Source organism: Indicator indicator, chromosome 1 (genome assembly GCF_027791375.1).
Source record: "Indicator indicator isolate 239-I01 chromosome 1, UM_Iind_1.1, whole genome shotgun sequence".
Taxonomy (NCBI): Eukaryota; Metazoa; Chordata; class Aves; order Piciformes; family Indicatoridae; genus Indicator; species Indicator indicator.
In genome coordinates this window covers 87,291,229-87,308,200 of record NC_072010.1, presented here as the reverse complement: position 1 = coordinate 87,308,200, position 16,972 = coordinate 87,291,229, and the positions used below count along the sequence as shown (strand labels likewise).

Below are 16,972 nucleotides of genomic sequence, written 5' to 3'. Positions count from 1 at the left end.
ATGGTAATATGGAGAGCTTGGCAGAGGGAGATGACAGCAGGCAGAAAGAAAAGAGAGGGAAATGAAGGCTCCCTACTGCATCCTTTCACTTCACAATAACACTGCCTACTTCTGCAAAAGGTCTGTGAGGCTCTTCACAGTAATTCAGGAGCTTGTCATTAAACTCACTTTTCAACTAAAAGGCTCATGAAACAAGTTTAAAGAATTGACTCTCAGTTCTGTCTCTGAGTAGAGCTGAAAATGGCTTTATAGCCTTATGGTTTGTTTTACACAGTCCCATCTGCCCAGCACATAGCGCTGGTCAAGATTACAGAGTATTTTCCTTGCTGAATGCCAAAAGTATGTTATGAAACACATTTGGTGGGACATATATAAACACATGTCTTGGTGTTTTCTACTAGTAATACCTCAAAGAAGCCCCAAAATCTGAAATTGATACATGAATGTAAAATGAAATCCTGATCCCAGAGCTGGTCTTCACGCCACATTTTAAAAACCTGCTATGATCCAAGAATCTTCAAAGATGTGATATCAGACAATCAGGCTTCAAATTAGTAAACTAAATACTGGGAGTCTCTTTTAGCTGAAGGAGCAGCCACACCATTAAACCTTCCCACCCTCTAAAACAGTGTCCATATTCTCCCTGTTGGGAATGGTACCAACCATGTTATAATTCACAGACTCTGGGTCTGTCTCATTTGGTTTGGGCTAAAGCTGCCCCAGGGATTGTTCTAATAATTTTCACATCTAGGCAATCACGCTAGTGTGTCCAGAAACATTCTCTGGTGGTGCTTAATTTGCTAGCATATGTATAGCCCCTTCTTGGCCTCTGCCTTTGGATCCAGAAATACTCACTGGTTCCCAGATTTAGATTCATGGTTTCACTGATTTCATAGCCATGCAAAAATTCTTCCTCAAGGTCTTGATTTTGATGTAAAGACAATGGATAAAATACAAATCAGGTTGGAGAGGTCAGCCATTGTGAAGTATGCTGTAGCTCTCATCACAACCCTGGGCATAGAGTGCAGGGCTCCAAAAACAGCTTTTTGCAAACTGGAGGGCTTTCAGCAAGTTGGCTATACCAAGGGACCAGCTTATGTTCAGGTTAAGGTTCTTTTATGAGACTCTAAATGCGTACTACAGATTCAAATCGTAAGTTTTCTAGGTATAAAAGTATTCAAACCAGAGCTGTAAACTGACACTGGCAAATACATATACATTTGGGAGCACAAGGGGAGATATCCTGAAAGCAGAAATTATAATGTCAGGCTGCAATTAAAATAACAAATAGATTAGGTTTGCCGTGGTTTGACAGAAACAGATTCAGGTGATGAACTTTAGTGTAGGAAAACCCACCAGCTAACAGGTGTGCTACCATGAGAAGCAGCTTTTTTGTAATATTTGTATTTACTTTCTTTGCCTGAGTCAAAGCCAGTTTCCTTGAAATCCATAGCGGTGTCTTGACAGGACGGTCAGATGGGCGAGTGCAACAGCATGAGATTTATCACATCCGGGTTCCACACACTGGCCACAACAACCCCATGCAGCACTACAGCCTGCAGGCAGAGAGGCTGGAGAGCAGCCAGGCAGAAAGGGACCCGGGTCTACTGGTTGACAGTAGGCTGAACATGAGCCAGCAGTGTGCCCAGGTGGCCAAGGTGGTAAATGCCATCCTGGCCTGTATCAGGAATAGTGTGGCCAGCAGGAGCAGGGAAGTCATTCTGCCCCTGTACTCAGCACTGGTTAGGCCACACCTTGAGTACTGTCTCCGGTTCTGAGCCCCTCAGTTTAGGAAAGATGTTGAACTGCTTGAACATGTCCAGAGAAGGACAACAAAGCTGGTGAGGGGCCTGGAACACAAGCCCTATGAGGAGTGGCTGCGGGAACTGGGGCTGCTTAGCCTGGAGAAGAGGAGGCTCAGGGGACAACATATTGCTCTCTACAACTGCCTGAAGGGAGGCTGTAGCCAGGTGGGGCTTGGTCCCTTCTCCCAGGCAGCCAGTGACAGAATGAGAGGACAGAGTCCAAGCTCTCCAGGGGAGGTTTAGGTTGGATGTTAGGAAGAAATTCTTCGCAGAAAGAGTGATTGGGCTTTGGAATGGGCTGTCCAGGGAGGTGGTGGAGTCAGCATCCCTGGAAGTGTTTAAAATAAGAATGTATGATGCACTTAGTGCCATGGATTAGTTGATTAGATGATGTTGGGTGATAGGTTGGACTTGATGATCTCAAAGGTCTTTTACAACCTGGTTAATTCTGTGATTCATTTTGGATTTTTTGTGGAAGCTGGACTGAAAACTGGCTTTGCTTTTTCCACTTGAAGAGAATATTGATGACTCTATTTATTCTTCCTTACAACTGCTGGTGTACATGGATTTTTCTGTTTCTTCTAGTCCTTAGTGTCTGTCCACATGACCTCTAAAATCCTGCTACTCATTTCTTATCAATGGCACAGCACTGCAAGGGCTTTGCAGATTCATGGGTCCTTGGTCAGAGCACCAACAGCAGGCACTGATCAGGCCTGATCTCTGCTTCCCAAGCACATTTGGGGATGGGTGTTTCATCTGTTTGATGATTGCCTTGACCAAAGAAGAGGAGGTGTGGGCACAAGATATGTTTAAAGAAGCTGACTGTAGAGACTTCATGATCTTATAAGGCTACGCTTGAGTTTTACACTCAGTCCCGTAAATGATTTGTTAGGAACAAAGTTCCGACTGAACAATGTTTTTCTTTCACTTTCAAATGCTTAAAAATGACCTGGAATTAAGTCCCATCTGCTTTACAAAGGAGATGTAAACAGCATAAGCATAAACAAAGTGATCAAAAATACATTTAAAATACACAGAGTGGTGGTAGTTTCAGATTTGGGTTTGTTGGTTTTGTGGGGGTTTGGTTTGTTTTGGTTTTGTTATGGCAAGTTCTTCTAATTTGAAAGTAGCCAAATATTGCAGGGTTCCTCAGTTTTCTGTTAAGTTTCAGTTTCCGAGTACTCCAATAGTTACTGGTTTGGTTTCCAAATACCTCAAAAGCATTTAATTTAAAAAAGTTTAAAACTATCCCAATAATTCCTGTTAAGTATGTTATTTATGTTCAAACCCCAGCAATTTAACAAAATGTAAACATGCACAGGAGTGCTCATCTGGGATGTGCTAGGATCACCTTCAAGAATCATTCAGATACTCCTGCTGGACTGAATTAAGTCAGAGAAACTGTTCTTAGGATTTCTGTAAAGCCATTTTAACTCTCTTAGTCTCACCAAGAGTTAAGCTGCTCATTTCCACAGGGACAGTATCTCCCTGACAGGGATTCTCATTCTTCCCTGTGCCTTTCCAGAGTGAAGCTGACACAAACCCACTAGCAACTCCCACATAAAATGGTGTCATACAAGGAAAGATTGAGTGCCAGGTTTCCATTCCTGACCTCTAACATAATGTCGACTTAAGTACTGGTCAAGATCCCAGTCTCTTCTGGCATCTGGACATTATCTGTAAAACCAGTACAGGATTACATTGCCTATTCCCAGGAAAGCAGTAACCGTAATTTGATTTAAAAGTACAGAAGTACTTTGAGCTTGTTAGATAAACACACACACAAATATTGTCCAGGCTCATATTTTTACATTACAAACTTAGAAGAAAGTGGAAACAACAAAGAGAAATGGATTAATTGCTGTATTTACTTAATATAATTCAGAAACGGATAAACGCTTATACTTATTTGACTTGGCAACATTTACAGCACTCTGTAACAGCAAACAAAACAGACTCACAAGAGGCTGAAGCAAATCCCTGCAATCAAGACATTAGTAGACAAGCTCGACATTCTTGTTCAGGCTGTTTTATCCCAGCATTGCAGATACAGCTTTACAATAAGGGTGGTGAAACACTGCAACAGGTTGCCCAAGGAGGTCACGGATGTGTTCAAGGCCAGGTTGGATGAGGTCTTGAGCAATCTGGTCTAGCGGAATGTATCTCTGACTGCAGCAGGGGAACTGGAACTCGATGATTTCAAGGTCCCTTCCAACCCAAACCATTCTATGATTCTTTGTATATACATATAGTACTCCATCTTACTCCCAACAATTACTGAAATTTATTCACACAGCCACTTGAGTTAGTTGTGTAGAAGAGAAAGACAATCTTAAATGTAAGACTGTATCTTGTAGTGCCGGCAACAACTTTCAAAGAAGCAGGAAAAAATTTCTATCTGAGTTGCATTCAGTCAGATGGACTTTTCTGTAGAATGATAAATTACATTCTCCTCTTTTTTTCCCCTCATGTAAAGGTTAACAACAGAATATCCAGGACACTATGGAGAAGATATGGACATGATGATGTACACTTATGACTATTACATCCGTGGGGCAACAACAACTTTCTCTGCTGTGGACAGGTTTGCTTTTCATCCGTTTCATTAGAAATTCAAAAAAACCCAATGCCTTAATTTCTATTTCTCCCAAACACTGCACAGCTACACATTATCTCATGTAGTACTCAGTCTTAAGATGGTACTTCTGAGGACCAAAGTTAACAGTGCATGTGGCTAATTGCCCAGTGTGGTGTATCAGGAACATCTTCATGCACAAGGGGGTCATCTACCATGTACATCTGAATAGCAAAAATATAGCAGCGGTGGTCTTGGCTAAATGTGAGCTCTGTAAATTGTCACAGATCAGTGGTATTGTTTGTCATGTACTTCTAGTTGGAGTATCTTTCATCTAACTCAATAGAAACTCAGCCTGAACACCCTGTCTTCTCAGGTGACAAGGGACTGATTTTAACCCAATTTTCTTTGCAGAGAAGCAGGGAATCTGCCAGCGTACAAAGCTAAGACCACACAAACTGCAACATGAATGTTGTAAAGTGCTCAATCCATTGCAACACAATTCTAACAGATTGGAGGTCCTGTCAGGAATTAATGCAACAGTATTGTATGTGGATCCCTTGCCAGAAAATTAGTTAACTACTTTTTCTTGGTCAGTCCTGGTCATTATCTGACATTTGCTAATCCTCTTGAGTGAATCCCTATAGCTAGTGAAGTTGCAGTCATAGAAATGGATTCATAATTGCTTTTTATTCTGCTCCCTCTTTACTCCACAATACTGCAAAGTTTTAAAATGTGTCCTCAACATGAACCCCACAGCACTGTTCTGCCTGGGACTACAGAGATCTTAACAGAGCAGGTTTAAGGAGACTGTGAGCAGTCACTGAAACCTGATTGCGGGAGACGGATCTTGATTCTATCCTCTCAAGCTGACCTCTAATACATCAGCTGTGACCTATTTCTTTGCTGACATCTCAGTCCAGTGCGTTAAAGCATTGGTTATCAAACAGCACAGACAGCAAGGCAAGGGGTGCTCACTAGTCTATCACTGCCATGACTGCCAGGAGATGTGGAGAAAGAAGGGAGAGAAGTGGGAGTTTAAACACACCAACATCTCAAGCTGTCTCTAATAAGTCTCAAAGGAGCTCTGTTGCTTTTGTCATTGGGATGCTCTCAGCTTGCTGGAGTTTACTAGGGAACCCTCAGCTATAAGATTACCTAAAATAAGACTTCTCCAGAAATGATAACATATTGTCAAACTGCTGCATCTCCAGAACCATAATTTTCTGACTAAAATGCATTAGGCTGTTTAAATGGAAGCCATGTCTGCAAGTTGTTCCTCCAAGTAGGAGAGTAACTTTCACAGTTAATTGACTCAAAGGTATTTATTTATCCATTTAGATTAAGAATGCACAATGTTGTTGTTGTGGTTTGTGGGGTTTTCTTTCCTCTGAAATATTAACAGTATCACAGTATATCAGAGATTGGAAGGGGACCCCAGAGATCATCAGGTCCAACCCATTGTCAGAGCAGGATCACTGCTATTCCCCACTGCTATTCTTAATCTTTGATTTTCATGGCTGAGGCAAAGAGTAAGGGAGATTATACAGACAGTGCACTCCCCAGCAGCTGGTTTCCAGCCTTCATCAGATGTTCTGTAAGTCATGAATCACAAGGACAACCCTGGAAAACAGCAGCTGAGGTAACTGATGCCTCTGAGCATCTGTGATTGCTGAAGACTTACACAGTCCTCATAATGGGGTGGCAGTGGGAAGATTGGCCAAGAGCAGAGGCAGTGTCATGTGGATGTACATCAGGAATACAGGTCCTCACAAGTTATGGGACCACAGCACCTGGAAAAAGAAGAAGCCACCTACATCTTTGTCCTACCAATGCTATGACAGCAGAGATGAATCTGCAGTAGTAGCAGGCAAAAAGTACAGAGAGACCATTTTATGAATTGCAATATAGGAAACTTTTCTGTGCCAATGAGCTTTGTATCCCCAAAACCCAACTTGTGCTGCCTGGTGGACAGAGTGAAAAAAGTGCCTGCTACACCAGTTCACGATTCATGTTCACATTGCAGTATACTCACAAAAGTCAGAAAAGTTTGTCATCCTAAAAGGTCTTTTGCAGCTGGTTGGGGCATAGTAGGAGCAGGAAAAGCTGTTCAGAGTCTCAGCCTGACAGAAGCACACACACACAGCTTGTCGGTGAAAACATGCTAACAAGAGGCACAAAATAAGCCTCTGAAGGTATTTTTGTTTAAGTTTTTCTAATCACTCACACAGTTTTTGAATAAACTTGTAAAAATCATATCCTCCATTACTCCTCTCTAAGACACTGCATCACTGAGGTCACTACAGATACAGAGATACATGGGAGAGTATGTGATGCCTCTAGCAAAAGCTGTAGGAAGTTCAGAAAGTTGGTATCTCCACCTCCTTTTCTGTAATCAGTCTTGTGTATGAAGAACAGCCTTTAGACTTCAGATAGGCATTTTAAATGGGTCAAAAGGAGAAAACAATTGTCTATAAAACAAGACAGAAACATCTGGAAAGAATGAGCAGAGGCATGAAGTACATCTATGAGCACATAAATGTGTGGTGGTAATGCCAGTGGAGACAGGATGACCTCCAGACATAAATAAGGGAACATTTGCAGGGAAAGGCAGTATCTTCTGCTAGACAGACTAGACAGTCAGGTTTTCGAGAAGGACATGGGCTACGTGAAGCAGGCTGTAAACAACAGAAACTACCCACATAGACAAGCTACATTGTAAACCCGTGGCAAAACACCTTCATAAAATAAAAATACCCAATCAAACAAACAAAAAACACCCCAAACAAACAAAACCCCCACAAAACAAAAAACAAAGAAATTAAAAACTCCAAACCAAAACCAACAAACAAGCAAAAAACCAAACAACAACAACAACAAAACCCCAGCCAACCAAAACCACAAAATGGTTTCAAAATAGCTTCAGTCTGAACTCTGAAACATGTTAAGTGATGATGGCATGGCTCCCTCATGAAACCTCCTTATAGGGTTTTGGTCTGGTTGGATAGGTCTTTCATGTCCAGAGAGATGTGCCCCTGGGGCACTCACATCCCAACCTGCAGCACATTTCTTGAACAGGGAGGAGGGGATTACCAGACATTTGGTGAGTGCCACAGCTTACCCTGATGTGTAGCATAAAAGCAACATATGCAGACTGTCATAAACGTCTTTCTTTTAAAAAACTTTTCTGATCCATTTTTTGGGGTGATCTGAACAGCACTAATTGCTTAACTGCTCAGACATCATCACTGAAAAGCAGGTTGACACCCAGCTAACCCCAGCAGTAAGTACATTTGAAATGCCTAGACAAGCTGGACATCTACTGAGCTCAGCTGACCTAAATTATAGAGTATTTTAGGTCCCTAATGAGTTTCATATGACCAAAGAAAGAGGATTTTGTCAAACCCAATATGAATAGGAATTCATAGAATTTTTTAACTGAATTTGAAACAGATTATTGGGCAACATTTGGAGGTAAAAGATACTTTTGCTAAGGCATCAAAAATTCAAATCTGACAGCACATAATAGTTGTGAAGCAAAAGTGACAATTTTTTACTGGCTCCCCAGGCCAAGGAAAATGTGTCAAGTTAACAACTTAAAATAATCTCCCAAAGAAATCAGTGGATTCTCTTACCTTGACCAGTTTTAAGATAGGTTGACAGGATGCTGGGTCATCTGATTTCAACTATTCTATTATCCAGAAAGATAGCACCAGATGATCCTTGGGGGTCCCTTCCAAACTGGCATTCTGTGATTCTGTGAATTTGGAAGGGTTTTATAAACTGGTACTAGGGATCTGCAAAGTATGCCACACAGAACAATTTCTGATGGGATCTGCACTCCCACTGGAAAACTTGCAGAGGATCTACAAATTGAAACAGGCTGATAACTACTGAATTAAACACACAGCAGCAATGGTAGAAAGTAATTGCCTGAAAGGCTGAATGTTTATGTTTAACTTAAACAGAAATAATGAAAAAAAAATTAAGACATTAAATGAATAAACTTATTGTCTTTAGCCATGTGTATGTATGCTAAAATGACCTCAAGTTCAAGTGTTAATTACAACTTCTGAAATAATTCTGTTCTAATATTTTAAAACATGTTATTAATTCAGGCAAATGAAATAAATATATTTTAAAGAACTTGACTTTTAACTTTAAATTATACTGGTTTAGAAAAATGAATGGACCCCATCTTCTGAAGTAAAAGACTCCATGACAACAAGTGCTAGTTTAGAAGACCTTAATTTTGACCCTGATAATTCTGATAACCCACACACAAGTATTTTTATTTTGTTTTTGGTATTTTCATTTTGATTTTGGTCTCTCTGGGTAGCCTAGTGACCAAAAGAGTAGTAATTGTCTTTGAAGAGCATGCACATAGCCCAAATGAGGACTTCCTAAAATAAACCTGAAAATGAATCTTGCGTTTCATTAACCTTTGGTAATAGTTTTACGAAGAAATTACAATTTAAATGCATCTAGGTAAAACCTAAGGAAAACAAAAAAATAAATTATATAACTAAAGGCAAACTTGCTGATGAATATGAGACATACCCAGTTCCAAATGACATTCCACATAAACTGGTGAAGTGGCATAGTAAATTTCCAATTTAAAAACTTCAGTTAATGGAAGCTGAAATAAGATGCTTTATACCTACACAGGGCTTAAGAGTCAAACTGATCTTATTCCGGGATAGAGTCACGTAGTCAGTGAAACCATGTAAAGCACTAACAACAAAATCAGGCTCAGGTGTCTCAGCACATCCCTGAAAGGCATCAGGTTCTGCACCAGTTTCCTCACCTTTTGGAACCAGCTACCAGAAAACCAGGATTGTGCAGGGGTCTTGTAAAGCAAGCTCCTATTGAATCCTTCCAGCAGCATTGCCTCAGGTTTAGGAGATCAATATTAGTAGAATCCAGACTTTAGGAAACATCTCCAAATGGAGGTGATTCTCCCCCTCTACTCCGCTCTGGTGAGACCCCACCTGGAGTACTGCATCCAGTTCTGGAGCCCCTATTACAAGAGGGATATGGACACGCTGGAAGGTGTCCAGAGAAGGGCCACCAGGATGATCAGAGGGCTGGAGCACCTCTCCTGTGAGGACAGACTGAAAGAGTTGGGGCTGTTCAGTCTGGAGAAGAGAAGGCTCCGAGGTGACCTTATTGTGGCCTTCCAGTATCTGAAGGGGGCCTACAAGAAAGCTAGGGAGGGACTTTTTAGGGTGTCAGGTAGTGATAGGACTAGCGGGAATGGAACAAATCTGGAAGTGGGGAGATTCAGGCTGGATGTGAGGAAGAAGTTCTTCCCCATGAGAGTGGTGAGAGCCTGGAATGGGTTGTCCAGGGAGGTGGCTGAGGCCCCATCCCTGGAGGTGTTTAAGGCCAGGCTGGATGAGGCTCTGGTCTAGTGTGAGGTGTCCCTGCCTATGGCAGGGGAGTTAGAACTAGATGATCCTTGTGGTCCCTTCCGACCCTGACTGATTCTATGATTCTCACACTTTACTAATGTAGATGACAGCTGACATCTACAAGAACTGTACGTTAGATTTAAACTCCTGTGGGCCAGTACCAAGCAGGCTAAACGGAACGTTTACTCCACAGTAGGACAGTATTCGATGCTCTGAGCTCATGCCTTTTTGTCAAGGGACAATTTAACACATAATAAGCCAAGGTCTAAATTTGCAGCCTGTGGCAGCTACTGGATACTAAATCCCTGGTCTCTGCTGCTCCAGCCACGCTTCCTGCTAATGTCTGTTGTAGTAAACATATTGCTCTCCTGAGAGGGAATGCAGACAGCCCCTTCCTCACAAACCAGGAAGAGAATAAATTCTCCTTACGCTCATAAATACTGCCCTGCCTCATGTGTGACTTGGGGAGATCAGGAGTAAGATGTGTGTTTAATTTCTCTCGCTACTGATTCCTTCACACCTTTAATAAATAACACAAGCTAGAAGATCCAGTAGTGGAAGGACCAGAAAATAAAAAAATCACCTCACAATAAATTTTGACAGAACCATCTTTTTCCTCTTGGTCACTAATTTAAAGTCAATTTGGGACCGATCACCATCAAGAATCATTGTCTTCTGAAGGATATTCAGAGAGTTAATTATCCAGAGAGGTAATTTTCTTACCTGGTAAGGGAGTGTGAAAAAATTATAACTATCAGACATATTTAATTTTCTTCCAGCCCATAAAAATACAAAGCGCTCAGAGCAAAGTCAGCTAATGGCAGACATGTTTTAGTTGCCACAGTACCCAGTGTAATGTTGTTCTTACCTGTTCTGCCTTATCCTCTTCACTTCTGGCTGATATTTTTCTCTTCTCTCTTTCATGCAGGGATCGTCAGTGGAAGTTCATTGTCTGCAGGATGACAGAGTATGACTGCCCGTTTGAAAATGTTTAAAAAGATTGACTGTACCCCACTTGGAGAGCCTGGGGACAGACAGGGTGGGAGTTAAGGTCAGTGATTATACAAAGAGGGTAATTAGGCTCACAAAAAAAGTACCAAGTATCATCAGCTGTCTGCTGAAGATATAATTCTTTCCTTCTGGAGCTAATAAATAAATTGCCATCTCATGTGCTTGCAACAGCAGTTTTGGGGGATTCCTTCAAGCTGTACTGGTGGTTGTACCACACGCCCCCAACTAAAGCTGCTTATGACATAGGTGTTTATGATGCACAAGTCTACAGCATATGCACAGCTACCTTCTTTATCTCTACGTAGCCCTTCTGAACACATGCAACTTCCTTTCAGATAGCAACTTCATATTAATTGCTTCCCAGCACTCTCACTCCAAAGGAGGTAGAAACAGACTGTAAGTTTTCCAACATCCACCAGACTTTCCTTTCTTCTGCTTTGTATTTGGTCTGCATGCATAGAGGAATTCCAGGCATTTACAACACTGGATGACATCACTACCTGATTAAAATGAGAGTAGATCCATCAATAAAACCAGAAGCCTAATCCAACTTAACTGAGAGTCTTTTATATTGTCTTTAAGGTCTCTAATGACATAACTAGCCAGGAGCTCTGCTCTGGAGTAGGTGAGACTATAGTAAATGTGTACTTGTCAGAAGCCTACTTTTCAGGTGGACTGGGTTTCCACTATGGGTGTTCTTGGGAATGTATTCTTGGCTTAAAATAGACAAATAAAGCTAATGACTTCGGTGACCTCAGTTCTTCCAGCTTGTGGATCTCATTCTCTGTAAAGGATGCAATGAATGTGTTTCAAGACTGCACAGCACTTGTGCAGCTGTAATTCAACAAGAAAGTCTATCAATCTCATCCAGGAAGGTCTGAGGTAGGATCTTTAGTTTTGAACAAACCAGAATTTAGGGGTCAGTTCCTTAGCTGATGAAGTCAATGGTAAACTTAACAGTGCCTTCAGCAGTGCTGGCTCAATGGCTATGATGACCCAGTGGACCAATTTAATGTTGTAAAGCTTCACAGGAAACAGTGGTGTCAGCAAGCCAGTTTCCATGTTCCAAGCATCTGTGATGTATTTACTAGCATACCCTCAACTGTGAGTATTGAAGTTACACTTGTCCAATAAAAGAATAATAGGTCTTGCATGGCTGAATTGTTCTGTTGTGGTTTAACTTACACTGCTTTATTAATCTCCATGCAAAGAAAACCTCTGCCATTCTCAGAGACCGTGGTGGTGATTAGGGAGTTCCTGAGAGAGCCAGTTGCTAAGACATGTAAGTAACAATGGGAAAAGGAAATCAAGAAGCTTGGGGAAGCTGGAGAACCTCGTTAACTGACACTGGTGGACAAGCAAAGCAGGCCAACGTAGCTCCAAACAGGAGAGCACTAGAGCAGAAGACACACACATGAGGAAGTTGATGGAAAAAGACAGACACTATAGTTAGGCATAGAAGGATCATTTCTGGAAACATCTGCTCTAGGTGGACACTCATCTTCCACACAACTTTATCTTGACTACTTAGGCTGCTCTCAATTCTGTGTACACATCATGGGCTCAAAGAGGCCTCTGAAGGGACAGTCCAAGATCAGCTTAAACTTATTTAAGTCCACAGTACCATGTAAAGGAGCAGTTCTGCTTTCTTGTCCACTGGAGATGCATTGTCATATCATCCTCTATGCCACCTTTCTCCATTGCCCCTGTTCCAATCACTTCTCTCCACCTGTGCTCTATTCCTAGCTCCACCCTAGCAGTGCATCTGTGTAGGATACATTTCACAGGGCTCCTCTTTAGATAATTTTCAGATGAGGAAAGGTGTGGGTGGGAAGCAGAATGTATTTTGGGGAAAGACAGAAGTGGGATGTAGAAAAAAAACAACAAAAAAACCCCAAAAAACAACAGAACACAGGCATAGAAAGAGTGGTTCCTGTGAAGTCGTAGGACAGCTAACCAACAAAGCTAGGAAGAGAACTTAGTTTTTATCTAAGCTGCAGCATCCACTTCTAATATTTAGATAATGTTTGTCTGTGGGAAGACATTGTTCCAAAGCTGATAAGGTTACAGCCCAAATTCCTCAGCACAAAACAAGGATGATACCAAGCCTGCCTTGCAAAAGTTCACTGGCTTCAAAACCTGATCAAGCCTGCTTTCACTTTCCTAAACCCTTTCTGGAAAAGAGAGCCTTTCAACCTGCTTAGGACACCTTACAAATCCTGAACCACCTTTCCCTCCTGCTAACACAAACCAGATGTCATTGCAAGGAAATGAACAGAGTTGTGCCTGTTCAGATCAAGTGCAACTGAGCACAGATGCCCAGCACAGGGACTCCACAGAATTTATTAATTGTCACATGTTCCATGCCACAGAAGCACCCCATGCACACTTGTACTATGTGGAGTAAAAGTCATCCCTGATCTGAGAGCTAACACAGACCCTATCTGTTACGGAAGTCCCACAGAGGCCTAACATTTTAAATAAACCCTCTTTTTTTTTCTTTTTAAATAAATAGAACATTGGGAAATAAAGTCTTAGTTACTTAATAAATGAAACCAGTGTGGATTGAATTCAAACATCTGAGAGAAAAGCACTCTGGTAAATGCTGAGCATTGCCCCAGCCATGGGCTGCAGAGAGCATGCTGTCTGCATTGTCAGTGATTTTCTTAGATAAACTAGGGCAGAGTCACGTCTGCATTTATGATGGGAAATGAGACAAACCTTAAAAATACAATAACAAGAAAACATAGCAAGAGGAGAAAGAAAACAAAAACAATAACAAGAAAAACCTTTTGAGCTTGTCTAAGTCTAAATAAAAACGTGAAGGAGAAAAAAATGGAGTAGACTAGCGGGAGCAGAGAAATACCAACACTGGCTCCCTTTGAGGGTCTCCCTTAATCTGAAATTCAGTGAGAGCTGGTACTAAGTCAAACCCATGTTATCCATTTGATCCACTCCTCTTGAAGAGAGGTCTGAGTAAGAGAACAACACAAATATTTGTGTGACAATCCTATGGACCCCAAACAGCTGAAGGCGACTTGACTGCTCTTCCTCCTAATCACAACATTAAATAAACAAACAAATAAATAAAAACATGGGGCTTGGTAGAACAAAAGACAGCTCTGTTTTTTTCATATATTCTGATTTCTTAGTTTGCAGTATATAAGCACTTACAACATTTTTCACTTTCAGTATTTCTCAAGTGCTTCAAATTGTATTTCTCAATTACTTCTAAATAATGTAGAGCCTGGATATATGTTTTTTAAGTGAAGGATGAGATTCTTGTTTAATGAGAAGTGGGATAAGTTTTACAGGACATCAAACACTGTGAGACTAATGGTAAATAAATCAGACTTGGCAACACATCACTGATTAAAAAAGAAACAGCAAACCCCCAACTACATTGAAATAAAGCATATTTCCTGTAAAATCAAGAAAGACCTTTCAACCTCTTCCAATCCAGTGTTCAGGATTTTGAAACAGTAGATAAGCCTGGCAGGGAGTCATGACATCATGTAAGAAGATAGATGCCAACACAGCTGAAGGGAAACCAGTCTGGGGATGAAGCAGAAGACCTGGCGGAAGACCAGCTGGCTCTTAGGAAAGCTTACTTAGACTTGACCCTTGACTCACAGCCATTGAATGCTTTTCTGGTTCTAAACTTTATTTCCAGCCCACATTTATCACACCAGCAGCATATGTTACTGTACTGACCTGAATCTTTAAGGCCACAGCACTGTTTGCAAGCAGAGAGTATGAACATTGCTGGTAGTGGCACTTTGTGCTAGAGTTGTTGGCATGAACTGTAGGCAGGAGGAGTTCTGCTAATAACACATTATCAAACATAAAACATTGCTTCTGCCTAAATTCACTTTTCAAGACACAGTAGTTGACACACAGAGCTGCTACCTTATTCATCACCATTTCAGGGTACCGGTATGTGGTAGCTGATACTGTGCACAGTTATTTGGATATATGCAACAAGAAGCTTACAAAAGGCAACAGGACTGCCCCAGACTGAAAATGAAAGACATGCCTGTGGGTCAAAGCCAGAAAGTTTGTCTCTGCCTTTCTGAGCTCCAGATTTGAATAACATTGATTTCAGTTTTATCCACTGAAAACTATAGGCCTGCCTTTGAACTTTGGTCATAATCAATGGACCTCAGTCTTAAGAAAAGAATCAGTCATCTAAATATTTTTCAGGATCTTAGCTTAGCTGATGCATGTCTGCAAGGAAGACTGGAAAAAAAAAGGCCCATGGCTTAAAGGGAATTACTCAAAGAGTGTGTCAAAATACACAGGAACAGATGAGGCACTGCACATTCTGTTCATACTTTCTCAGACATAAACATCTAACTGACCTAGTCACATGAAGATGAGGACACACTGCATTAGGTTATCTTCATTTAACAATAATAAATAAAAGCTTTGCTGTAAGAATCAATCCTAGATTTCCTACCTGTATATCAGCTTCACAACATCCATTATCTCACTGACTTTAACAAGAGCTTTCCTTCTATGCTCTGTTATATCCTGCACAAGTCTGAGCTTAGCATTAAAGCCATATAAAAGAGATAAATTCCAGTATGTCAAAACCACAGAATGTGAGCTTTAGTTTACACAAAAGATCAAATTCTCTGGGCCTTGCATGAGCCAGACAAGTCACCACGCTGCAGAACCTGGTCCTTAAAAAGATAAGCCCAAGCTGTGGAGAACACAGAATAAGACAGAAGTTCAAAACAAAAGATGGTTCTGTCTGAGAGAAAAATAAGAGGAATGACAAGAACTGAAGCACAGGGAAAGAGAGGTATGAAGCCACCTTGAAGGATATGCCATTATGTAATTTCTTAAAATAACGCAAGTTCCTCTGTCTTAGGCGATGAGATGACTAGGGCAATTTAATACCAGCAAATTTCAAGATTTTGGAGAAAGCTCTGCAAATAACTTTGCAAACTAAAAAAAAAGCCAGTACAGTATATACCATCCTTGAAAAGCAGAGGATTTGCCAAATGAAGCAGAGCCAACTGATAACATTGACAGAATTTTTTAATCTGGGTTGTGAGGTCTTAATACTTTACCAAAGAAAACAGAGAAATGAGAACACAAGAAATAAGTTAACGATGAAGTGTGACCACAAAAAGGAGATGTGATCACAGATCACAGAAGAGAAAGGTAAGGAAAAAACCCAAGAGCAAATAAATTCTCAGCAAACTAGAGAAAATGGACCTTTGACACAAATCTGTCCCCAGAACTGAACTTTTAGTCATGGTTGTTGAGGCTGTGCATAAGTTTTTTCTTCAGCTAACATAAACACATTGCTGAACATACTTGAAAGTTTGAAGTTACTTAAGACTCTGGCTGTGGTTCAGACCCATCTTAAAGTCAAAATTTTTTTACTTGGAAATGGATATATTCATCAGCAAAAACACTGACATAATTACACAGATCATATAAAATTAAGTGCTTTTGGTTTCCATTGAAATCTAACAGACACCACAACTATGTCCAGTGGTGAATCAGATTCCCATCCATTAGTTTTTATTCAAACAAGATCACAAGGTCTTTTTCCTCCTCAACCCTTACTTCTGTTTTCATTTGGGAGGCAGGGAACACGGCTTTGTAAAGCATCTAAAATGGCCTTTTGTGGGTCTCATCTTGTAGCTCCAAGCCAGGGTAGTATAACCTGGGTGTTATAGTATTCTCCTATAGCTTCTCCTCTACCATTTTCATAGTCAAGCTTCTCTTCCTCTAGTTTCACATGATTTTGCATTGATGATGTCTATTTCCGTGCTTTCACTATCTCTCTCCTCTGATCATGTTATTCATAGAATCACAGAATTGTTTCAGTTGGAAAAGACTTCTAAGATCATCAGTCCAACTGTCAACCAAACACCACTGTGGCCATTATATTGTGTCCCAAAGTGCCACGCCTGCACATTTTTTTACCTCCACCACCTCCCTGGGCAGCCTGTTACACTGCCTGGATTTTTTTTTTTCCAATATCCAATCTAAACCTCCCCTGGCACAATTTCAGGCTGTTTCTTCTTGTTCCATCACTTGACATTAGAGCGAAGAGACTGACCCCCGCACCTCACTACAACCTCCTTTCAGGGAGTTGTAGAGAGCAATGAGGTCTTCCTTCAGCCTTCATTCCTCCAGACTGAACA

At 41.0% G+C, this 16,972-nt stretch overlaps 1 protein-coding gene across 1 annotated transcript in view; it reads left to right on the top strand.

Annotated features, from left to right (window-relative positions):
• The window catches only part of DPT (dermatopontin), a 30,009-nt gene extending 19,220 nt beyond the window's left edge, over positions 1 to 10,789 (top strand). Inside the window, exons 3-4 of the mRNA XM_054388011.1 lie at positions 4,282 to 4,389; positions 10,723 to 10,789. Coding sequence (XP_054243986.1) covers positions 4,282 to 4,389; positions 10,723 to 10,789 — 175 coding nt within the window. The remainder of the gene's footprint in view (positions 1 to 4,281; positions 4,390 to 10,722) is intronic.
• Positions 10,790 to 16,972: the final 6,183 nt, after the last annotated feature.